A 22,924-nucleotide genomic window follows, 5' to 3' on the forward strand; every position below is an offset into this window, starting at 1 on the left:
CAGCGCCATAAGATGCCGCTAAGGCCTCGACCCCGACTTGGTGTTGAACAACATCTACTTGTTTGGCGAGCTTTTTTGTTTGGTTTGGTAAAGTCGGCACGTCAATACGACGCGTGTTTGATTTCCAAAGCACAGAATTAATTAGTACCAACACAGTGGTAGGGTAGCTAAAGGGGCGGAGCCTGGCAGTGCGGTGTGTTGATTGGTGGGCAGAGAATGGTTACTTCCTGAATGGGAACGAAGCAAGACCGCCGCCATTTTTTGTTTGCCACATACACTGGGGCCTATGAAGTCGGGGTACAGTTTAAACTAATTCTAAATCAAGTGGGAATAGGACTAGATGTGGATTTAGACTAACTTTATTGAATATTTCCACACAGTCGCTCAGTTACAAAGGATAATGCAGGTATAAAGTGGACTAAAATGTACCATAGTAGCAATATAAAATATAACATGCATGCAATATTTACATGTTATATACACAGTCTATAATATCTACTGATATATTTTTATATAATATATAACAAATCCCAATTACCATGTAAAATATTACAGTATATGTGACAGCTGCAGCAAAACAAAGAGTAGATCTAGCAGAAAATATACATTATAAAGAGAGGCAGCAAACATAGAAGTTGGTTTAATTACTATGACGTCACCTTAATCATCCAATAGGAGGTAGCCAACGTAGAAGTTAGTTGAGTTACTATGACGTCACCTTAATCATCCAATACAAGAGCAGTATCAGAAATTGTGACCCTCTCAGTATAAAAATAGAAACTACAACAGTAAATCAGCGCCATAAGATGCCGCTAAGGCCTCGACCCCGACTTGGTGTTGAACAATATCTACTTGTTTGGCGAGCTTTTTTGTTTGGATTGGTAAAGTCGGCAAGTCAATACGATTTCCAAAGCACAGAATTAATTAGTACCACCACAGTGGTAGGGTAGCTAAAGGGGCGGAGCCTGGCAGTGCGGTGTGTTGATTGGTGGGCAGAGAATGGTTACTTCCTGAACGGGAACGAAGCAAGACCTCCGACATTTTTTGTTTGGCGCATACACTGGGGCCTATGACGTCACTGAAGTCTGGGTACAGTTTAAACTAATTCTAAATCAAGTGGGAATAGGACTAGATGTGGATTTAGACTAACTTTATTGAATATTTCCACACAGTCGCTCAGTTACAAAGGATAATGCAGGTATAAAGTGGACTAAAATGTACCATAGTAGCAATATAAAATATAACATGCATGCAATATTTACATGTTATATACACAGTATATAATATCTACTGATATATTTGTATATAATATATAAAAAATACCAATTACCATGTAAAATATTGCAGTATATGTGACAGCTGCAGCAAAACAAAGAGAAGAAATAGCAGAAAATATACATTATAAAGAGAGGCAGCAAACATAGAAGTTGGTTTGGTTACTATGACGTCACCTTAATCATCCAATAGGAGGTATCCAACTTTAGAAGTTAGTTTAGTTACTATGACGTCACTTTAATCATCCAATACTAGGTAGCCAACATAGAAGTTAGTTTAGTTTCCATGACGTCACTTTAATCATCCAATACAAGAGCAGTATCAGAAATTGTGACCCTCTCAGTATAAAAATAGAAACTACAACAGTAAATTAGCGCCAAATCAATCAAAAAGTCGACGTCATCGAGTACAGGACGCCAATGGAGGGTGTATGTAACTGTGTGCCCAGCAGGGGGCGGCAGAGTCCCAACTTGTTGAACGTCAACTCCAAGCCAGCACATGTGCGTGTGTCCAGGTGTTTTGCACGTGACCGTGGGGGTGATCGCCGCCGCTGGACGGACCGTTGGCGGGAAAGTCATGCAGCAGTGACTCGCACAGGTGAGCGCTTATTCCCGCCCCCACGCACACGCGCGCGTGACGAGGGATAATCTTGTCTTCCTCGCAGCCTGGAAGACCGTGAAGGCATCATCGTCGTCGTCGTCGCCGCGTGTTGCGTTGGAGTGCTCGGACTGCTTGGACCAGGACCTGTCCGCACCGGACCCGGGACTGCTGGACAACTTGAGACTCATATGGACGAGAAGAAGTTGGACTTGTACCCAGCAGGACTCGGTAAGACTGAGCAGGATCAAGTTGGCGTTTGTAACTGAAGACAATCACGCGTTTTGTAACATTTTTAAATCCGCCTTTTGTGACTCTCAGTGGCGCACTCACGACTTCTGGGGCCCCTGGGGCAAAGTCAAGGGAGACCACCCCCAAGTCCATTTTGACATGCTTTTATTTTGAAAAAACACTTTATTGACGGATAAATACACACCCTCCGATTTTGGATTACTTCCAATTTGAAAAGTGACATAACAATGAATATGTTGTGTCAAAAATATGAAGACAGAACACATGTTTTATGGTGGCTGAGTGTAGTACCTCTGTTTTATAGTGGCTGAGTGTAGTACATCTATGTTTTATAGTGGTTGAGTGTAGTACCACTATGTTTTATAGTGGCTGAGTGTAGTACATCTATGTTTTATAGTGGCTGAGTGTAGTACATCTATGTTTTATAGTGGCTGAGTGTAGTACATCTATGTTTTATAGTGGCTGAGTGTAGTACATCTATGTTTTATAGTGGCTGAGTGTAGTACATCTATGTTTTATAGTGGCTGAGTGTAGTACATCTATGTTTTATAGTGGCTGAGTGTAGTACATCTATGTTTTATCGTGGCTTAGTGTAGTACATCTATGTTTTATAGTGGCTGAGTGTAGTACATCTATGTTTTATTGTGGCTTAGTGTAGTGCATCTATGTTTTATAGTGGCTGAGTGTAGTACATCTATGTTTTATAGTGGCTGAGTGTAGTACATCTATGTTTTATAGTGGCTGAGTGTAGTACATCTATGTTTTATAGTGGCTTAGTGTAGTACATCTATGTTTTATAGTGGCTTAGTGTAGTACTTCTATGTTTTATAGTGGTTGAGTGTAGTACTTCTGTTTTATTGTGGCTGAGTGTAGTACACCTATGTTTTATAGTGGCTGAGTGTAGTACCACTATGTTTTATAGTGGTTGAGTGTAGTACATCTATGTTTTATGTTGGCTGAGTGTAGTACACCTATGTTTTATGGTAGCTGAGTGTAGTACATCTATGTATGTTTTATGTTGGCTGAGTGTAGTACTTCTATGTTTTATAGTGGTTGAGTGTAGTACACCTATGTTTTATAGTGGTTGACTGTAGTACTTTTATATTTTATGATGGCTGAGTGAAGTACATCTATGTTTTGTAGTGACTGAGTGTAGTACACCTTTGTTTTATAGTGGTTGACTGTAGTACTTCTATGTTTTATAGTGGTTGACTGTAGTACACCTAAGATTTATAGTCGCTGAGTGTAGTACATCTATTTTTTATAGTGGTTGAGTGTAGTACATCTAAGATTTATAGTCGCTGAGTGTAGTACATCTATTTTTTATTGTGGCTGAGTGTAGTACATCTAAGATTTATAGTCGCTGAGTGCAGTACATCTATGTTTTATGGTGGTTGAGTGTAGTACATCTAAGATTTATTCTGGCTGAGTGCAGTACAGCTACGTTTTATAGTGGCTGAGTGTAGTACAACTATGTTTTATAGTGGTTCAGTGTTTTATAGTTATGTTTTTTAGTGGTTGAGTGTAGTACATCTGTTTTATTGTGGTTGAGTGTAGTAAATCTATGTTTTATAGTGGTTGAGTATAGCACATCTATGTTTTATAGTGGTTGAGTGTAGTACATCTATGTTTTATAGTGGTTGAGTGTAGTACATTTATGTTTTGTAGTGGTTGACTGTAGTACATCTATGTTTTATAGTGGTTGAGTGTAGTACATTTATGTTTTGTAGTGGTTGACTGTAGTACAGCTATGTTTTATAGCGGTTGAGTGTTTTGTTAGCACAATACGGCTGATAATCTAGACGGGGACGCCGTCTTGTTGTTGTTATATCGTGCGTGTGTGTGTGTGTGTGTGTGTGTGTGTGTGCGTGTGTGTGTGTGTGTGTGTGTGTGTGTGTGTGTGTGTGTACGCGTGTCGAACATGTGGTGCACAGAAGTGAGGAAAGATCTCACACATTCCATCACGCTACCTTCATGTTCTCAGCGCTTTTCAAAGTAAGAGCACGACGCTTTTATTTCATCATCAACACAGCAGGATGTGTAGTACCTTCAGTAGTACTAAAGTGATACTCTAGTCATACTTTGTACCCGCACGTGAAGTATTACTGTGTACAATCTCCTCAGTCGCAGGTCTTAAAAAGTATTATAATGTGGTATTATTGTTATGATGACTGCTGGCGTTTCCTGGCGACAGGCGTGGCGAGCCGCAACACGCCGTCATGAATGTTGCCTGAGTCACGCCGCCTTTAAAGTGCGCCGCGGCCGTGCGTGCACGCCAAGCAATTTTGCCCCGCGTGCGATTTCCGACGCTTGATCGTCCTCAGCGTGACAGCAAAGCGGACTATTTTTAGACGCTTCCCAAAATAAAAAGTGAACTTTTTACCTCAAAACAACGCAAATTGCAAGAGAGAGGATGTTGTTACTACTTCCTGGGTAGGACACACCCCTTTCTGGCGGTGGGCTGCTAGTGTACTTCCAACATGCAGCACTCGAACCAGGATCCAACACCCCCACTTGATGAGAGTAAAGTTGAGCAGCTCTAGCCTGTGAGCTAAAAGCCAGGAGCTGTCAACTCATTGTGTTGTGCAGCTCTTAAGGTGTCGTGGAGAGGGCGTTTTAGAGCACACGGCCACACACGTAAACACACTTAAAAGCCTAAGTACGCAAGTGTAACACACTTACAATATACACTGAAACACTAAGTGAACATACACACAAGTGTAACACTGTGTGCACTCAAGAGTGTAAGTATGCATAACACTTCCCATATGCACGGAAAAACTAAGTCTAAGTACATAAGTGTATCACACTTACAGAGTGCATATTTAAAAGACTAAGTTTAAGTACGCACGTGTAACATACTTACCCTATGTCCTCAAAAGACTTATGACACTTACAGTATATATACTCAAAAGACTAAGTCTTAGTATGCAAGTGTAATATACTTACCCTATGTCCTCAAAAGACTTAAGTGTAAGTACACAAGTGTATCACACTTACAGTATATATACTCAAAAGACTGAGTGTAAGTACGCAAATGTAACATACTTACCTAAGATCTCAAAAGACTAAGTGTAAGTACGCACGTGTAACATACTTAACCTATGTCCTCAAAATACTAAGTGTAAGTACACACGTGTAACATACTTACCCTATGTCCTCAAAAGACGTAAGTGTAAGTACGCAAGTGTATCACACTTACAGTAAATATACTCAAATAACTAAGTGTAAGTACGCAAATGTAACATACTTACCCAATGTCCTCAAAAGACTTAAGTGTAAGTACGCAAGTGATTCACACTTACAGTATATATACTCAAATGACTAAGTGTAAGTACGCACGTGTAACATACTTACCCTACGTCCTCAAAAGACTTAAGTGTAAGTACGCAAGTTTAACACACTTATAGTATATATACTCAAAAGACTAAGTGTAAGTACGCACTATATATACTCAAAAGACTAAGTGTAAGTACGCACGTGTAACATACTTACCCTATGTCCTCAAAAGACTTAAGTGTAAGTACGCAAGTTTAACACACTTACAGTATCTACTCAAAAGACTAAGTCAGTACCAAAGTGACACACTTACAGTATGTACTCAAAATACTAGTTGTAAATACCCAAGTGTAACACACTTACAGTATATACTCAAAAGACTAAATGTAAGTATGCAAGGGTTGCGCACTTACAAGATATAATCAAAAGACTAAGTGTAAGTACACTAGTGCAACACACTTATAGTTTGTACTCAAAAGATGTAAGTGTGGGTACACTAGTGTAACACGCTTATAATATGTACTTAAAGGATGTAAGTGTAAGTACACAAGTTTACCACACTCTTAGAGTATGTACTCAAAAGATGTAAGTGTAAGTACACGAGTGTAAAAGGTATAGATTGTACTCAAAAGGCTAAGTATGCATGAGTTACACACTTATATAGTATGTAATCAAAAGATGTAAGTGTAAGTACAAGAGTGTAACATGTATAGTTTGTACTCAAAAGGCAGTGCAATACACTTGTAGTGTGTACTCAGAAGATGTAAGTGTAAGTACACAAATTTAACACGTATAGTTTGTACTCAAAAGGCTAAATGTAAGTATGCAAGGGTTACACACTTACAGTATATAATCAAAAGACTAAGTGTAAGTACATGAGTGCAACACACTTATAGTATGTACTCAAAAAGACCAAGTTTAAGTACACAAGTGGAACACTCGTATAGTTTGTACTCAAAAGACCAACTGTAAGTACACAAGTGTAAGTAATCTATATTGTACTCAAAATACTAAGTGTAATGAGACGAGTGCAACACATTTATAGTATGTACTCAAAAGACCAAGTGTAAGTACACAAGTGTAACACACTTACAGTATGTACTCAAAAGACTTAAGTATATTCTGTACTCCAAAGACTATGTGCAAGTACCCTAACTCAAAAGACCAAGTGTAGGTACACAAGTGTAACACACTTACAGTTTGTACTTAAAAGACGTGAGTGTAAGTACACAAGTGTAACTAACATATATTTTGTACTCCAAAGACTATGTGTAAGTACACAAGTGTAACACACTTATAGTATGTACTCAAAAGATGTGAGTGTAAGTACACTAGTGTAACACACTTACAGTATGTACTCAAAAGATGTGAGTGTAAGTACACCAGTGTAACTAACATATATTTTGTACTCCAAAGACTATGTGTAAGTACACAAGTGTAACACACTTATAGTATGTACTCAAAAGACCAAGTGTAAGTACACAAGTGTAACACACTTATAGTTTGTACTTAAAAGATGTGAGTGTAAGTACACCAGTGTAACTAACATATATTTTGTACTCCAAAGACTATGTGTAAGTACACAAGTGTAACACACTTATAGTTTGTACTCAAAAATTAAGTGTAAGTACACAAGTGTAACACACTTATAGTATGTACTCAAAAGATGTGAGTGTAAGTACACCAGTGTAACTAACATATATTTTGTACTCCAAAGACTATGTGTAAGTACACAAGTGTAACACACTTATAGTATGTACTCAAAAGACCAAGTGTAACACACTTATATAGTATGTACTCAAAAGATGTGAGTGTAAGTACACCAGTGTAACTAACATATATTTTGTACTCCAAAGACTATGTGTATGTACACAAGTGTAACACACTTATAGTATGTACTCAAAAGACCAAGTGTAAGTACACAAGTGTAACACACTTATAGTTTGTAATTAAAATATGTGAGTGTAAGTACACCAGTGTAACTAACATATATTTTGTTCTCCAAAGACTATGTGTAAGTACACAAGTGTAACACACTTATAGTTTGTACTCAAAAATTAAGTGTAAGTACACAAGTGTAACACACTTATAGTATGTACTCAAAATATGTGAGTGTAAGTACACAAGTGTAACACACTTATAGTATGTACTCAAAAGATGTGAGTGTAAGTACACAAGTGTAACACACTTACAGTATATACTCAAAATATGTGAGTGTAAGTACACAAGTGTAACACTCTTACAGTATGTACTCAGAAGATGTAAGTACACTAAATCCTCGGTGGGCGACATTTGCCTCCACCACTTGTCTTGAGGAAGTAGTGTGCAGACCAATAGTAGTACTAATTAGTAGTACTAAGTACACCATTACCTGCTTGACTACTAGTACTACTACTGAGAGACAACCACCATGCATCCAAGCGGGCATCCTCCACTTGCTGATAGAGGAAGTTAGCATCGGTGACATAGTCGTGTTGGCGTCTTCAAAAGTTGTCAAACAACACACAAGAGCGCCGCCTTCATCCTCTTAGCGTCTCCAACTTGTCTCGTGTGCAAGTGGGCGGAGCCTCTTCCTCCAGCGGCCAGCTGCCAAGAAAACCTGCTGCGTGTTTGTCAGCGTGTGTGAACATCCTGTTGACCCCGCGACTTAAGAGCTGCTCACATGGCGCACACACACACACACACACACACACACACACACATATGTTTGTCAACACTTTCAATAATAATTATTTTACATTAAGGGAACATCTGCAGTCTTCAATCAATCAATCAATGTTTACTTATATAGCCCTAAATCACAAGTGTCTCAAAGGGCTGCACAAGGCACGACGACATCCTCGGCTCAGATCCCACATTAGGGCAAGGAAAAACTCACAACCCAGTGGTATGTCAATGTGAATGACTATGAGAAACCTTGGAGAGGACCACGGATGTGTGCCTAACATAATAGTGAGTGCCCAGTCCATAGTGGATCTAACATAATAGTGAGAGTCCAGTCCATAGTGGATCTAACATAATAGTGAGAGTCCAGTCCATAGTGGAGCTAACATGGTAGTGAGAGTCCAGTCCATAGTGGATCTAACATAATAGTGAGAGTCCAGTCCATAGTGGATCTAACATAATAGTGAGAGTCCAGTCCATAGTGGATCTAACATCATAGTGATAGTCCAGTCCATAGTGGATCTAACATAATAGTGAGAGTCCAGTCCATAGTAGATCGAACATAATAGTGAGAGTCCAGTCCATCGTGGATCTAACATAATAGTGATAGTCCAGTCCATAGTGTATCTAACATAATAGTGAGAGTCCAGTCCATAGTGGATCTAACATAATAGTGAGAGTCCAGTCCATAGTGGATCTAACATAATAGTGAGAGTCCAGTCCATAGTGGATCTAACATAATAGTGAGAGTCCAGTCCATAGTGGATCTAACATAATAGTGATAGTCCAGTCCATAGTGGATCTAACATAATAGTGGGAGTCCAGTCCATAGTGGATCTAACATAATAGTGAGAGTCCAGTCCATAGTGGATCTAACATAATAATGGAGTCCAGTCCATAGTGGATCTAACATAATAGTGGAGTCCAGTCCATAGTGGATCTAACATAATAGTGATAGTCCAGTCCATAGTGGATCCAACATAATAGTGATAGTCCAGTCCGAAGTGGATTGAACATAATAGTGAGAGTCCAGTCCATCGTGGATCTAACATAATAGTGATAGTCCAGTCCATAGTGTATCTAACATAATAGTGAGAGTCCAGTCCATAGTGGATCTAACATAATAGTGAGAGTCCAGTCCATCGTGGATCTAACATTATAGTGATAGTCCAGTCCATAGTGTATCCAACATAATAGTGAGAGTCCAGTCCATAGTGGATCTAACATAATAGTGAGAGTCCAGTCCATAGTGGATCTAACATAATAGTGAGAGTCCAGTCCATAGTGGATCTAACATAATAGTGAGAGTCCAGTCCATAGTGGATCTAACATAATAGTGATAGTCCAGTCCATAGTGGATCTAACATAATAGTGGGAGTCCAGTCCATAGTGGATCTAACATAATAGTGAGAGTCCAGTCCATAGTGGATCTAACATAATAATGGAGTCCAGTCCATAGTGGATCTAACATAATAGTGGAGTCCAGTCCATAGTGGATCTAACATAATAGTGATAGTCCAGTCCATAGTGGATCTAACATAATAGTGATAGTCCAGTCCGAAGTGGATTGAACATAATAGTGAGAGTCCAGTCCATAGTGGATCTAACATAATAGTGATAGTCCAGTCCATAGTGGATCTAACATAATAGTGATAGTCCATAGTGGATCTAACATAATAGTGATAGTCCAGTCCGAAGTGGATCGAACATAATAGTGATAGTCCAGTCCATAGTGGATCTAACATAATAGTGATAGTCCAGTCTATAGTGGATCTAACATAATAGTGGAGTCCAGTCCATAGTGGATCTAACATAATAGTGATAGTCCAGTCCGAAGTGGATCTAACATAATAGTGAGAGTCCAGTCCATAGTGGATCTAACATAATAGTGATAGTCCAGTCTATAGTGGATCTAACATAATAGTGATAGTCCAGTCCATGGTGGATCTAACATAATAGTGAGAGTCCAGTCCATAGTGGATCTAACATAATAGTGAGAGTCCAGTCCATAGTGGATCTAACATAATAGTGAGAGTCCAGTCCATAGTGGATCTAACATAATAGTGATAGTCCAGTCTATAGTGGATCTAACATAATAGTGAGAGTCCAGTCCATAGTGGATCTAACATAATAGTGAGAGTCCAGTCCATAGTGGATCTAACATAATAGTGAGAGTCCAGTCCATAGTGGATCTAACATAATAGTGAGAGTCCAGTCCATAGTGGATCTAGCATAATAGTGGAGTCCAGTCCATAGTGGGGCCAGCAGGAGAACATCCAGCCAAGAACCAAACCCTGGGGAACTCCTTAACATAGTCCGAGGTCACATTGATACAGGAGACCCACTGCATCCTGTCAGTAAGATGAGAGTTGAACCAAGACAAGACTAAGTCTGACATAGTGATACGTCTTTTGATGCGCTCTAATAAAATATTCTCCTGGACACTAATGACACCATCATGACTGTCATGGCGGCAGGTGTCTTGGTGTTTTCCAACACAAAAACTGAAAAAGTGGGCGTGGCACCGCACCGTGCCCAACGTGTCACGCCCCCTCCCACCCAAACACAGCGACTCGGGAAGTCGATGGGCGTGTCCTAAAGATCAACGGCGGCTCAAGCCAGGCGGCTTCTTTCCACGATCGGCCGCGCAGTCAACTCTGTTGTTGTTTTTCTGCGGGGGAACCGAGAAAAACCTTTTTATTTATTTTTTATTATCCTCCTTGCAGAAGTCAGAGATTGAAGAGCGAGAGCTGAGGACAAACTCCAAAGACAACAAAGCAGACGGCAAAGATGGGAAGGAAAAAGATTCAGATCGCTCGCATTGTGGACGAGCGTAACAGACATGTAAGCACACTTTGTAACAAGCTGTCATTGTGTTTAAAGCTCCTGACAACAAAGCTAACAGAAAGTGCTATCTCACTGTGCCAAATCATCATTGAACAGCTTTTTCTGGACCTTCATCTCTTCAGCAGGCTAGCAGAGTGAGAACATTCATATTTGAACTTAAAAGTGTGAGCTTTCATGTTTGCTTAGATTTAAGTTAGCTCTCACACAATAGACACCACTCGGTCAGTTAGCTGAGAAACAGCAATCGCGTTTGAACATAAAAGTGTTAGCCTTCATGTTTGCTTAGATATAAGTTAGCTTTCACACAGTGCACACTATTTGGTCAGTTAGCGGATTTGGACGTAAACAATGTGTGAGTTAGCTTTTTAGATGTCATGACCATAGACATGTTAGAAGTAAGCACAGCATTGGCTGCTGTGAGGTGAGAAATTGGGCCGCCATCTTGAAGTGGTGATGAGGAGCTGACGGAGCAGCCTAAACTGACAGTTGACAGGTAGCAAACAAATATGCTAAACTGACAGTTGTCAGGTAGAAAACAAAGATGCTAAACTGACAGTTGTCAGGTAGAAAAAAAAGATGCTAAACTGACTTTTGGAAGGTAGAAAACAAAGATGCTAAACTGACAGTTGACAGGTAGCAAACAAATATGCTAAACTGACAGTTGGCAGGTAGAAAACAAAGCTGATAAACTGACAGTTGGCAGGTAGAAAACAAAGATGCTAAACTGACAGTTGGCAGGTAGAAAACAAAGCTGATAAACTGACAGTTGGCAGGTAGAAAACAAAGATGCTAAACTGACAGTTGACAAGTAGCAAACAAAGATGCTAAACTGACAGTTGGCAGGTAGAAAACAAAGATGCTAAACTGACTTTTGGCAGGTAGAAAACAAAGATACTAAACTGACTTTTGGCAGGTAGAAAACAAAGATGCTAAACTGACAGTTGACAGGTAGCAAACAAAGATGCTAAACTGAGAGTTGACAGGTAGTAAACAAATATGCTAAACTGACAGTTGACAGGTAGAAAACAAAGATGCTAAACTGACAGTTGGCAGGTAGAAAACAAAGATGCTAAACTGACAGTTGACAGGTAGCAAACAAAGATGCTAAATCGACAGTTGACAGGTAGAAAACAAAGATGATAAACTGACAGTTGGCAGGTAGAAAACAAAGATGCTAAACTGACAGTTGGCAGGTAGCAAACAAAGATGCTAAACTGACTTTTGGCAGGTAGAAAACAAAGATGCTAAACTGACAGTTGACAGGTAGCAAACAAATATGCTAAACTGACAGTTGGCAGGTAGAAAACAAAGATGCTAAACTGACAGTTGACAGGTAGCCAACATAGATGCTAAACTGACAGTTGACAGGTAGAAAACAAAGATGCTAAACTGACAGTTGACAGGTAGCAAACAAAGATGCTAAACTGACAGTTGGCAGGTAGAAAACAAAGATGCTAAACTGACAGTTGACAGGTAGCCAACATAGATGCTAAACTGACAGTTGACAGGTAGAAAACAAAGATGCTAAACTGACAGTTGACAGGTAGCAAACAAAGATGCTAAATCGACAGTTGACAGGTAGAAAACAAAGATGATAAACTGACAGTTGGCAGGTAGAAAACAAAGATGCTAAACTGACAGTTGGCAGGTAGCAAACAAAGATGCTAAACTGACTTTTGGCAGGTAGAAAACAAAGATGCTAAACTGACAGTTGACAGGTAGCAAACAAATATGCTAAACTGACAGTTGACAGGTAGCAAACAAAGATGCTAAACTGACAGTTGGCAGGTAGAAAACAAAGATGCTAAACTGACAGTTGGCAGGTAGAAAACAAAGATGCTAAACTGACAGTTGACAGGTAGCAAACAAATATGCTAAACTGACAGTTGGCAGGTAGAAAACAAAGCTGATAAACTGACAGTTGGCAGGTAGAAAACAAAGATGCTAAACTGACAGTTGGCAGGTAGAAAACAAAGATGCTAAACAGACAGTTGACAGGTAGCAAACAAAGATGCTAAACTGACAGTTGACAGGTAAAAAACAAAGATGCTAAACAGACAGTTGACAGGTAGCAAACAAAGATGCTAAACTGACAGTTGACAAGTAGCAAACAAAGATGCTAAACTGACAGTTGACAAGTAGCAAACAAAGATGCTAAACTGACAGTTGACAAGTAGCAAACAAAGATGCTAAACTGACAGTTGACAGGTAGCAAACAAAGATGCTAAATTGACAGTTGGCAGGTAGAAAACAAAGATGCTAAACTAACAGTTGACAGGTAGCAAACAAAGATGCTAAACTGACAGTTGGCAGGTAGCAAACAAAGATGCTAAATCGACAGTTGGCAGGTAGAAAACAAAGATGCTAAACTGACGGCCACTTCGTCTAGCTCTTCCCGGGGGATCCCGAGGCGTTCCCAGGCCAGCCGGGAGACATAGTCTTCCCAACGTGTCCTGGGTCTTCCCCGTGGCCTCCTACCAGTTGGACGTGCCCTAAACACCTCCCTCGGGAGGCGTTCGGGTGGCATCCTGACCAGATGCCCGAACCACCTCATCTGGCTCCTCTCGATGTGGAGGAGCAGCGGCTTTACTTTGAGTTCCTCCCGGATGGCAGAGCTTCTCACCCTATCTCTAAGGGAGAGACCTGCCACCCGGCAGAGGAAACTCATTTTGGCCGCTTGTACCCGTGATCTTATCCTTTCGGTCATGACCCAAAGCTCATGACCATAGGTGAGGATGGGAACGTAGATCGACGGATCAATTGAGAGCTTTGCCTTCCGGCTCAGCTCCTTCTTCACCACAACGCATCGATACAGCGTCCGCATTACTGAAGACGCCGCACCGATCCGCCTGTCGATCTCACGATCCACTCTTCCCCCACTCGTGAAGAAAACTCAGAGGTACTTGAACTCCTCCACTTGGGGCAGGGTCTCCTCCCCAACCTGGAGGTGTAATGGATATTTCTCTCCATCATTCCGTCGTACATTTCTTTTCCTTTTACGGAAGGTTTTTTGTATATAATGAAAGATGAAAAAAACACTTAATAGAACAGTTTAAAAGAGGAGAAAGCACGAAAAAAATGAAAATTACATTTTGAAACGTAGTTTATCTTCAATTTCGACTTTTCAAAATTCAAAATTCAACCGGAAAAAATTAAGGGAAAAACTAGCTCATTCGAATCTTTTTGAAAAAATTTACAAAAGAATTTATGGAACATCATTAGTAATTTTTCCTGATTAAGATTAATTTTAGAACTTTAATGACATGTTTTAAATAGGTTAAAATCCAATCCGCACTTTGTTAGAATATATAACAAATTGGACCAAGCTATATTTCTAACAAAGACAAATCATTATTTCTTCTAGATTTTCCACAACAAAAATGTTAAAATAAATTCAAAATACTTTAAAATAAGATTTAAATTTGATTCTACAGATTTTCTAGATTTGCCAGAATAATTTTTTGAATTTTAATCATAAGTTTGAAGAAATATTTCACAAATATTCTTTGTCGAAAAAACAGAAGCTAAAATGAAGAATTAAATTAAAATGTATTTATTATTCTTTACAATAAAAAAAAATACTTGAACATTGATTTAAATTGTCAGGAAAGAAGAGGAAGGAATTTAAAAGGTAAAAAGGTATATGACATGATGGCGAGGCATAATGGATGCGTGTTGCTACCCCAGGGATGCAAGAGGACCAGGACAGGCAGGAGTTGCAGGTAAGATTAGATTTAATACAAAAACAAAAATAATACTGGTACAAAATGCAAAGAAAAGGCGTGCCGAATGCACGGAGAGCTATGCTAATAATTAGCAACGAGAGCAGAGTACAGGAATAGAGGTGCAGAGCGCACGCAAAGCTAAGGCGAGACTTAGCAATAGTGATTACAAAAATAAGAACCAACGTGCGTGTTGCAAGTAGCAAACAAAACAGCCAGGAGGAACTAAGGTAGCAGGTGGTCTTAAATACAACACAAATAATTCAAAACAGGTGTGCGTAATGAGTCCGTGCAGGAGGCATACTTAGGTTGCCATGGTGACAATACAAAACAAGGAAGTGCGCTAACAAACGGGATCGGTAGAGTCCAAAACATGATCAAAACATAGGACAATACAAAAAGGACATAAACATGCTAGAGATGTGTGATCCGGTAGCCGGATCACAACATTACCCCCCCCTTAAGGGGCAGATCCCAGATGCCCCCCAAAAAAAACAGCAATAAAGAGAACCCTCTCCCACAATGAGACAGTCTGAAAATGAAGGGAGGGTGGAGGGAGGACCTGGTGGAGGGTCGCCAGATCGCATGTCCCCGAATCCACCGAGGACACATCATGTGGCGGCGGCGGGTGGAACGCTGCTGCCGAAAAAGTTTTGGCGGGCGACCTCGAAAAGGCCACATTAGTGGCCGCCTCGCAGGATGAGGTGCCCGGCGAGGCGGACGACCCGGGCACGGCCACATCCGTGGCCGACATGGAGGAGGGAGTGTCTGGCGAGGAGGATGACCTCGCAGAGGCCACGCCCGTGGTCGACGTGGTGGACGACGCCTCAGCACCGAAATCCCAGCAGGCTTGGAAGCAGCAGGCGAGGGTGCGGGGACTGCAGCCAAAGCAGGCCCGAGTGCAGCTGGCGAGGATGATGCGGGTGCTGCAGCCGCAGGAGTCGTCGGAGGCGGCCTGGGAGCCGCAGGAGTCGTCGGAGGCGGCCTGGGAGCCGCAGGAGTCGTCGGTGGTGCTGGTGTGGGCTCCAGCCCCGTCGTCGACGCTGGTGTGGGCTCCAGCCCCGTCGTCGACGCTGGTGTGGGCTCCAGCCCCGTCGTCGACGCTGGTGTGGGCTCCAGCCCCGTCGTCGACGCTGGTGTGGGCTCCAGCCCCGTCGTCGACGCTGGTGTGGGCTCCAGCCCCGTCGTCGACGCTGGTGTGGGCTCCAGCCCCGTCGTCGACGCTGGTGTGGGCTCCAGCCCCGTCGTCGGCGCTGGTGTGGGCTCCAGCCCCGTCGTCGGCGCTGGTGTGGGCTCCAGCCCCGTCGTCGGCGCTGGTGTGGGCTCCAGCCCCGTCGTCGGCGCTGGTGTGGGCTCCAGCCCCGTCGTCGGCGCTGGTGTGGGCTCCAGCCCCGTCGTCGGCGGTGCTTGGCGGCACGGAGCTGGCACCGGTGCTTGGCGGCACGGAGCTGGCACCGGTACCTGTCGTGGTGCTGGTACCGGAGTGGGCTCCAGCCTTGGAGTTTGTGCTGGTGTGAGAACCTGACTGGGAGCTGGTGTGAGAACCAGACTGGGAGCTGGTGTGAGAACCAGACTGGGAGCTGGTGTGAGAACCAGACTGGGAGCTGGTGTGAGAACCAGACTGGGAGCTGGTGTGAGAACCAGACTGGGAGCTGGTGTGAGAACCAGACTGGGAGCTGGTGTGAGAACCAGACTGGGAGCTGGTGTGAGAACCAGACTGGGAGCTGGTGTGAGAACCAGACTGGGAGCTGGTGTGAGAACCAGACTGGGAGCTGGTGTGAGAACCAGACTGGGAGCTGGTGTGAGAACCAGACTGGGAGCTGGTGTCGGCTTCAGCCGAGGAGCAGGTGTCGGCTTCAGCCGAGGAGCAGGTGTCGGCTTCAGCCGAGGAGCAGGTGTCGGCTTCAGCCGAGGAGCAGGTGTCGGCTTCAGCCGAGGAGCAGGTGTCGGCTTCAGCCGAGGAGCAGGTGTCGGCTTCAGCCGAGGAGCAGGTGTCGGCTTCAGCCGAGGAGCAGGTGTCGGCTTCAGCCGAGGAGCAGGTGTCGGCTTCAGCCGAGGAGCAGGTGTCGGCTTCAGCCGAGGAGCAGGAGTCGGCGTCAGCCGAGGAGCAGGAGTCGGCGTCAGCCGAGGAGCACTAAGAGACTGGCAGAGAGGAGGACTAGGACTACTATGAGGATTTAGACTAACACTAGGACTTGGGCAAGGACTTGTGTGAGGACCAGTACTTACAATCAAACTAGTGCTTTTATAAGGACTTGGGCAAGGACCAGGACTTACAGTCGAACCAGGGCTTGGGCAGGAACTAGGACTTGAGGTCAACCTAGGGCAAGGACTGGGACTTACAATCATACTGGTGCTCGGGCAAGGACTTGGACAAAGACTAGGACTTACAGTGACACTGGGGCTCGGACAAGAATTTGGGCAAGGACTAGGGTTACTGTGAGGACTAAGACCACGAGGGGAATTAGGACACGGACTACGATCAAGACTACACGAAGGTACGTAACTGGGACCGGGACTTGGACTACCATTAAGAGAATGACTTGAGCAAGGACTTGGGCTAGGACTCGGACTACGACTCAGTCTACGAGTTGATCTACAATGTTGGCCAGAAGTCGGACCAGGACTGGGACTAGGCTTGAACACCGGTGGTGGAGGGCGCACTGGAGGTAGTGGACTAGCGAGTCGAAAAGTCGGTGGAGGAGGTCTAGGTGGCCTTAGTGGCTTGACCGGGGGAAACACAGGTGGAGGAAGAAAAGTAGGTAGCTCATGTTGCCTTAGTTTGCATCTAGAAATAACATCTGTATAGAACTTAGTTGTGTCTATAGAGTCCAAAAAATCATAGTCAATATTTGAAACAGGTTGAGAATAAGACTCAACAATATAAAAATCCTCAGAAAAAATATCATCGACAGGGGGTGGTATTGAGTCACCAGGGGGCGTTGACGAAATGACGTCACCGTGATGGACCGGTGGGCCGGAGGTATGCCCTGGCCTTACAGCCCAGTCGGAAGAGTGGTTGGAATATGGAGAAAAAACAAAACTTCCAAACCTCAGGGAAGAGTACTGGGCTGTTGTCTGCGCGCTGCTGTCCGGGGAAAAAGTCTTCGCGGCTTGGCGAAGGGAAGACTTTTGGTGGTCCACTGCGAGGCGGCGTTGTGCTGGCTGTTTTCTGACATGATGGCGAGGCATAATGGATGCGTGTTGCTACCCCAGGGATGCAAGAGGACCAGGACAGGCAGGAGTTGCAGGTAAGATTAGATTTAATACAAAAACAAAAATAATACTGGTACAAAATGCAAAGAAAAGGCGTGCCGAATGCACGGAGAGCTATGCTAATAATTAGCAACGAGAGCAGAGTACAGGAATAGAGGTGCAGAGCGCACGCAAAGCTAAGGCGAGACTTAGCAATAGTGATTACAAAAATAAGAACCAACGTGCGTGTTGCAAGTAGCAAACAAAACAGCCAGGAGGAACTAAGGTAGCAGGTGGTCTTAAATACAACACAAATAATTCAAAACAGGTGTGCGTAATGAGTCCGTGCAGGAGGCATACTTAGGTTGCCATGGTGACAATACAAAACAAGGAAGTGCGCTAACAAACGGGATCGGTAGAGTCCAAAACATGATCAAAACATAGGACAATACAAAAAGGACATAAACATGCTAGAGATGTGTGATCCGGTAGCCGGATCACAACAGTATATGTGTTTTAAAATCTTAAAATAATTTTTAAGGTTGTGTTTTTTCTCTAAAATTGTCTTTCTGAAAGTTATGAGAAGCAAAGTACAAAAATAAAAGCATTTATTTAAACAAGTGAAGACCAAGTCTTTCAAATATTTTCTTGGATTTTCAAATTCTATTTTGAGTTTTGTCTCTCTTAGAATTAAAAATGTCGAGCAAAGCGAGACCAGCTTGCTAGTAAATAAATGAAATATAAAAAATAGAGGCAGCTCACTGGTAAGTGCTGCTATTTGAGCTATTTTTAGAACAGGCCAGCGGGTGACTCATCTGGTCCTTACGGGCGACCACGTTGGTGACCCCTGCTCTAATCATATTGTTTCTTCAACTTCAAAATAGCTGACCCTTTTTTTTCCCTTCTCTGGGATTATATTCCCTGTTTCGATCTGGGACGTCTGGTCACTTATAGCATATAAGAATATTCCATTACTGTTAAGCAATCTATGAATAATAAAACATGTGTCCTTTATCATAGCTACACCACGTATGACAAAAAAAGCGCGTAAAAATAAGTGGTATTCAGTAGGGATGGCCGATAAATACTTTAAAATGTAATATCGGAAATTATCGATATCAGTTTCAAATTTATCGGTAACTGTTTCAAAAAGTAAAATGTATAAGTTTTTAAAACGCCGCTGTGGGTCGAAGTACAGAGCGCCAATAAACCTTAAAGGCACTGTCTTTGCGTGCCGGCCCAGTCACATAATATCTACGGCTTTTCACACACACTAGTGAATGCAAGCATACTTGGTCAACAGCCATACAGCCACGAGGGGAATTAGGACACGGACTACGATCAAGACTACACGAAGGTACGTAACTGGGACCGGGACTTGGACTACCATTAAGAGAATGACTTGAGCAAGGACTTGGGCTAGGACTCGGACTACGACTCAGTCTACGAGTTGATCTACAATGTTGGCCAGAAGTCGGACCAGGACTGGGACTAGGCTTGAACACCGGTGGTGGAGGGCGCACTGGAGGTAGTGGACTAGCGAGTCGAAAAGTCGGTGGAGGAGGTCTAGGTGGCCTTAGTGGCTTGACCGGGGGAAACACAGGTGGAGGAAGAAAAGTAGGTAGCTCATGTTGCCTTAGTTTGCATCTAGAAATAACATCTGTATAGAACTTAGTTGTGTCTATAGAGTCCAAAAAATCATAGTCAATATTTGAAACAGGTTGAGAATAAGACTCAACAATATAAAAATCCTCAGAAAAAATATCATCGACAGGGGGTGGTATTGAGTCACCAGGGGGCGTTGACGAAATGACGTCACCGTGATGGACCGGTGGGCCGGAGGTATGCCCTGGCCTTACAGCCCAGTCGGAAGAGTGGTTGGAATATGGAGAAAAAACAAAACTTCCAAACCTCAGGGAAGAGTACTGGGCTGTTGTCTGCGCGCTGCTGTCCGGGGAAAAAGTCTTCGCGGCTTGGCGAAGGGAAGACTTTTGGTGGTCCACTGCGAGGCGGCGTTGTGCTGGCTGTTTTCTGACATGATGGCGAGGCATAATGGATGCGTGTTGCTACCCCAGGGATGCAAGAGGACCAGGACAGGCAGGAGTTGCAGGTAAGATTAGATTTAATACAAAAACAAAAATAATACTGGTACAAAATGCAAAGAAAAGGCGTGCCGAATGCACGGAGAGCTATGCTAATAATTAGCAACGAGAGCAGAGTACAGGAATAGAGGTGCAGAGCGCACGCAAAGCTAAGGCGAGACTTAGCAATAGTGATTACAAAAATAAGAACCAACGTGCGTGTTGCAAGTAGCAAACAAAACAGCCAGGAGGAACTAAGGTAGCAGGTGGTCTTAAATACAACACAAATAATTCAAAACAGGTGTGCGTAATGAGTCCGTGCAGGAGGCATACTTAGGTTGCCATGGTGACAATACAAAACAAGGAAGTGCGCTAACAAACGGGATCGGTAGAGTCCAAAACATGATCAAAACATAGGACAATACAAAAAGGACATAAACATGCTAGAGATGTGTGATCCGGTAGCCGGATCACAACAGTATATGTGTTTTAAAATCTTAAAATAATTTTTAAGGTTGTGTTTTTTCTCTAAAATTGTCTTTCTGAAAGTTATGAGAAGCAAAGTACAAAAATAAAAGCATTTATTTAAACAAGTGAAGACCAAGTCTTTCAAATATTTTCTTGGATTTTCAAATTCTATTTTGAGTTTTGTCTCTCTTAGAATTAAAAATGTCGAGCAAAGCGAGACCAGCTTGCTAGTAAATAAATGAAATATAAAAAATAGAGGCAGCTCACTGGTAAGTGCTGCTATTTGAGCTATTTTTAGAACAGGCCAGCGGGTGACTCATCTGGTCCTTACGGGCGACCACGTTGGTGACCCCTGCTCTAATCATATTGTTTCTTCAACTTCAAAATAGCTGACCCTTTTTTTTCCCTTCTCTGGGATTATATTCCCTGTTTCGATCTGGGACGTCTGGTCACTTATAGCATATAAGAATATTCCATTACTGTTAAGCAATCTATGAATAATAAAACATGTGTCCTTTATCATAGCTACACCACGTATGACAAAAAAAGCGCGTAAAAATAAGTGGTATTCAGTAGGGATGGCCGATAAATACTTTAAAATGTAATATCGGAAATTATCGATATCAGTTTCAAATTTATCGGTAACTGTTTCAAAAAGTAAAATGTATAAGTTTTTAAAACGCCGCTGTGGGTCGAAGTACAGAGCGCCAATAAACCTTAAAGGCACTGTCTTTGCGTGCCGGCCCAGTCACATAATATCTACGGCTTTTCACACACACTAGTGAATGCAAGCATACTTGGTCAACAGCCATACAGGTCACACTGAGGGTGGCCGTATAAACAACTTTAACACTGTTACAAATATGCGCCACACTGTGAACCCACACCACACAAGAATGACAAACACATCCGCACCGTAACACAACATAAAACACAACAGAACAAATACGCAGAACCCCTTGCAGCACTAACTCTTCCAGGACGCTACAATATACATTTTTTTCCATAACTTGAGTTGATTTATTTTGGAAAACCTTGTTACATTGTTTAATGCATCCAGCGAGGCATCACGACAAAATTTGGCATAATAATGTGCTCATTCCATGACTGTATATATCGGCATCTGTTGATATCAGAATCGGTAATTAAGAGTTGGACAATATCGGAATATCGCATATCAGCAAAAAAGCCATAATCTGACATTTGCAGTTTACATTTAATCTATTTTTCTCCTGGTCCTTCTTTGACGGACTATAAAACATATCAATTGTCTGTATCGACCGATTTAACACGGGGATGGGTCAAATGCAGAGGAGGATTTCACCACACCCAGTGTGTGTTTGTGACAATCATTGGGACTTTAACTTATAAAACACTTATACGTGATACAATTTTCAGAACACATTTCGGCAGAACATCCGCACCGTAACACAACATAAAACACAACAGAACAGATACCCGGAAACCCTTGCAGCACTAACTCTTCCAGGACGCTACAATATACATTTTTTTCCATAACTTGAGTTGATTTATTTTGGAAAACCTTGTTACATTGTTTAATGCATCCAGCGGGGCATCACAACAAAATTAGGCATAATAATCTGTTCATTCCATGCCTGCATATATCGGCATCTGTTGGTATCAGAATCGGTAATTAAGAGTTGGACAATATCGGAATATCGCCTATCAGCAAAAAAAGCCATAATCTGACATTTGCAGTTTACATTTAATCTATTTTTCTCCTGGTCCTTCTTTGACGGACTATAAAACACATCAATTGTCTGTATCGACCGATTTAACACGGGGATGGGTCAAATGCAGAGGAGGATTTCACCACACCCAGTGTGTGTTTGTGACAATCATCGGGACTTTAACTTATAAAACACTTATACATGATACAATTTTCAGAACACATTTCGGGAGAACATCCGCACCGTAACACAACAGAACAAATACGCAGAACCCCTTGCAGCACTAACTCTTCCAGGACGCTACAATATACATTTTTTTCCATAACCTGAGTTGATTTATTTTGGAAAACCTTGTTACATTGTTTAATGCGTCCAGCGAGGCATCACAACAAAATTAGGCATAATAATGTGTTCATTCCATCACTGTATATATCGGCATCTGTTGATATCATAATCAGTAATTAAGAGTTGGACAATATCGGAATATCGCATATCAGCAAAAAAGCCATAATCTGACATTTGCAGTTTACATTTAATCTATTTTTCCCCTGGTCCTTCTTTGACGGACTATAAAACATATCAATTGTCTGTATCGACCGATTTAACACGGGGATGGGTCAAATGCAGAGGAGGATTTCACCACACCCAGTGTGTGTTTGTGACAATCATCGGGACTTTAACTTATAAAACACTTATTCATGATACAATTTTCAGAACACATTTCGGCAGAACATCCGCACCGTAACACAACATAAACAGAACAAATACCCAGAACCCCTTGCAGCACTAACTCTTCCGGGACGCTACTATATACAACCCCACCCCCCTTCACCTCAACCCCGTGCCGCCCCTC

General features: G+C 42.3%; 1 protein-coding gene across 5 annotated transcripts in view; it reads left to right on the forward strand.

The window, feature by feature from the left end:
• The window catches only part of LOC133535987 (myocyte-specific enhancer factor 2C-like), a 54,453-nt gene that overhangs the window by 1,045 nt on the left and 30,484 nt on the right, over positions 1 to 22,924 (forward strand). For all 5 annotated transcript variants that reach the window (XM_061876104.1, XM_061876105.1, XM_061876106.1 and 2 more), the window contains exons 2-4: positions 1,790 to 1,872; positions 1,940 to 2,103; positions 10,794 to 10,911. In XM_061876104.1, the coding sequence (XP_061732088.1) occupies positions 10,858 to 10,911 (54 nt within the window). In that variant the 5' untranslated portion in view covers positions 1,790 to 1,872; positions 1,940 to 2,103; positions 10,794 to 10,857. The remainder of the gene's footprint in view (positions 1 to 1,789; positions 1,873 to 1,939; positions 2,104 to 10,793; positions 10,912 to 22,924) is intronic.

The sequence above is a fragment of the Nerophis ophidion genome, linkage group LG17, assembly GCF_033978795.1.
Source record: "Nerophis ophidion isolate RoL-2023_Sa linkage group LG17, RoL_Noph_v1.0, whole genome shotgun sequence".
NCBI lineage: Eukaryota > Metazoa > Chordata > Actinopteri > Syngnathiformes > Syngnathidae > Nerophis > Nerophis ophidion.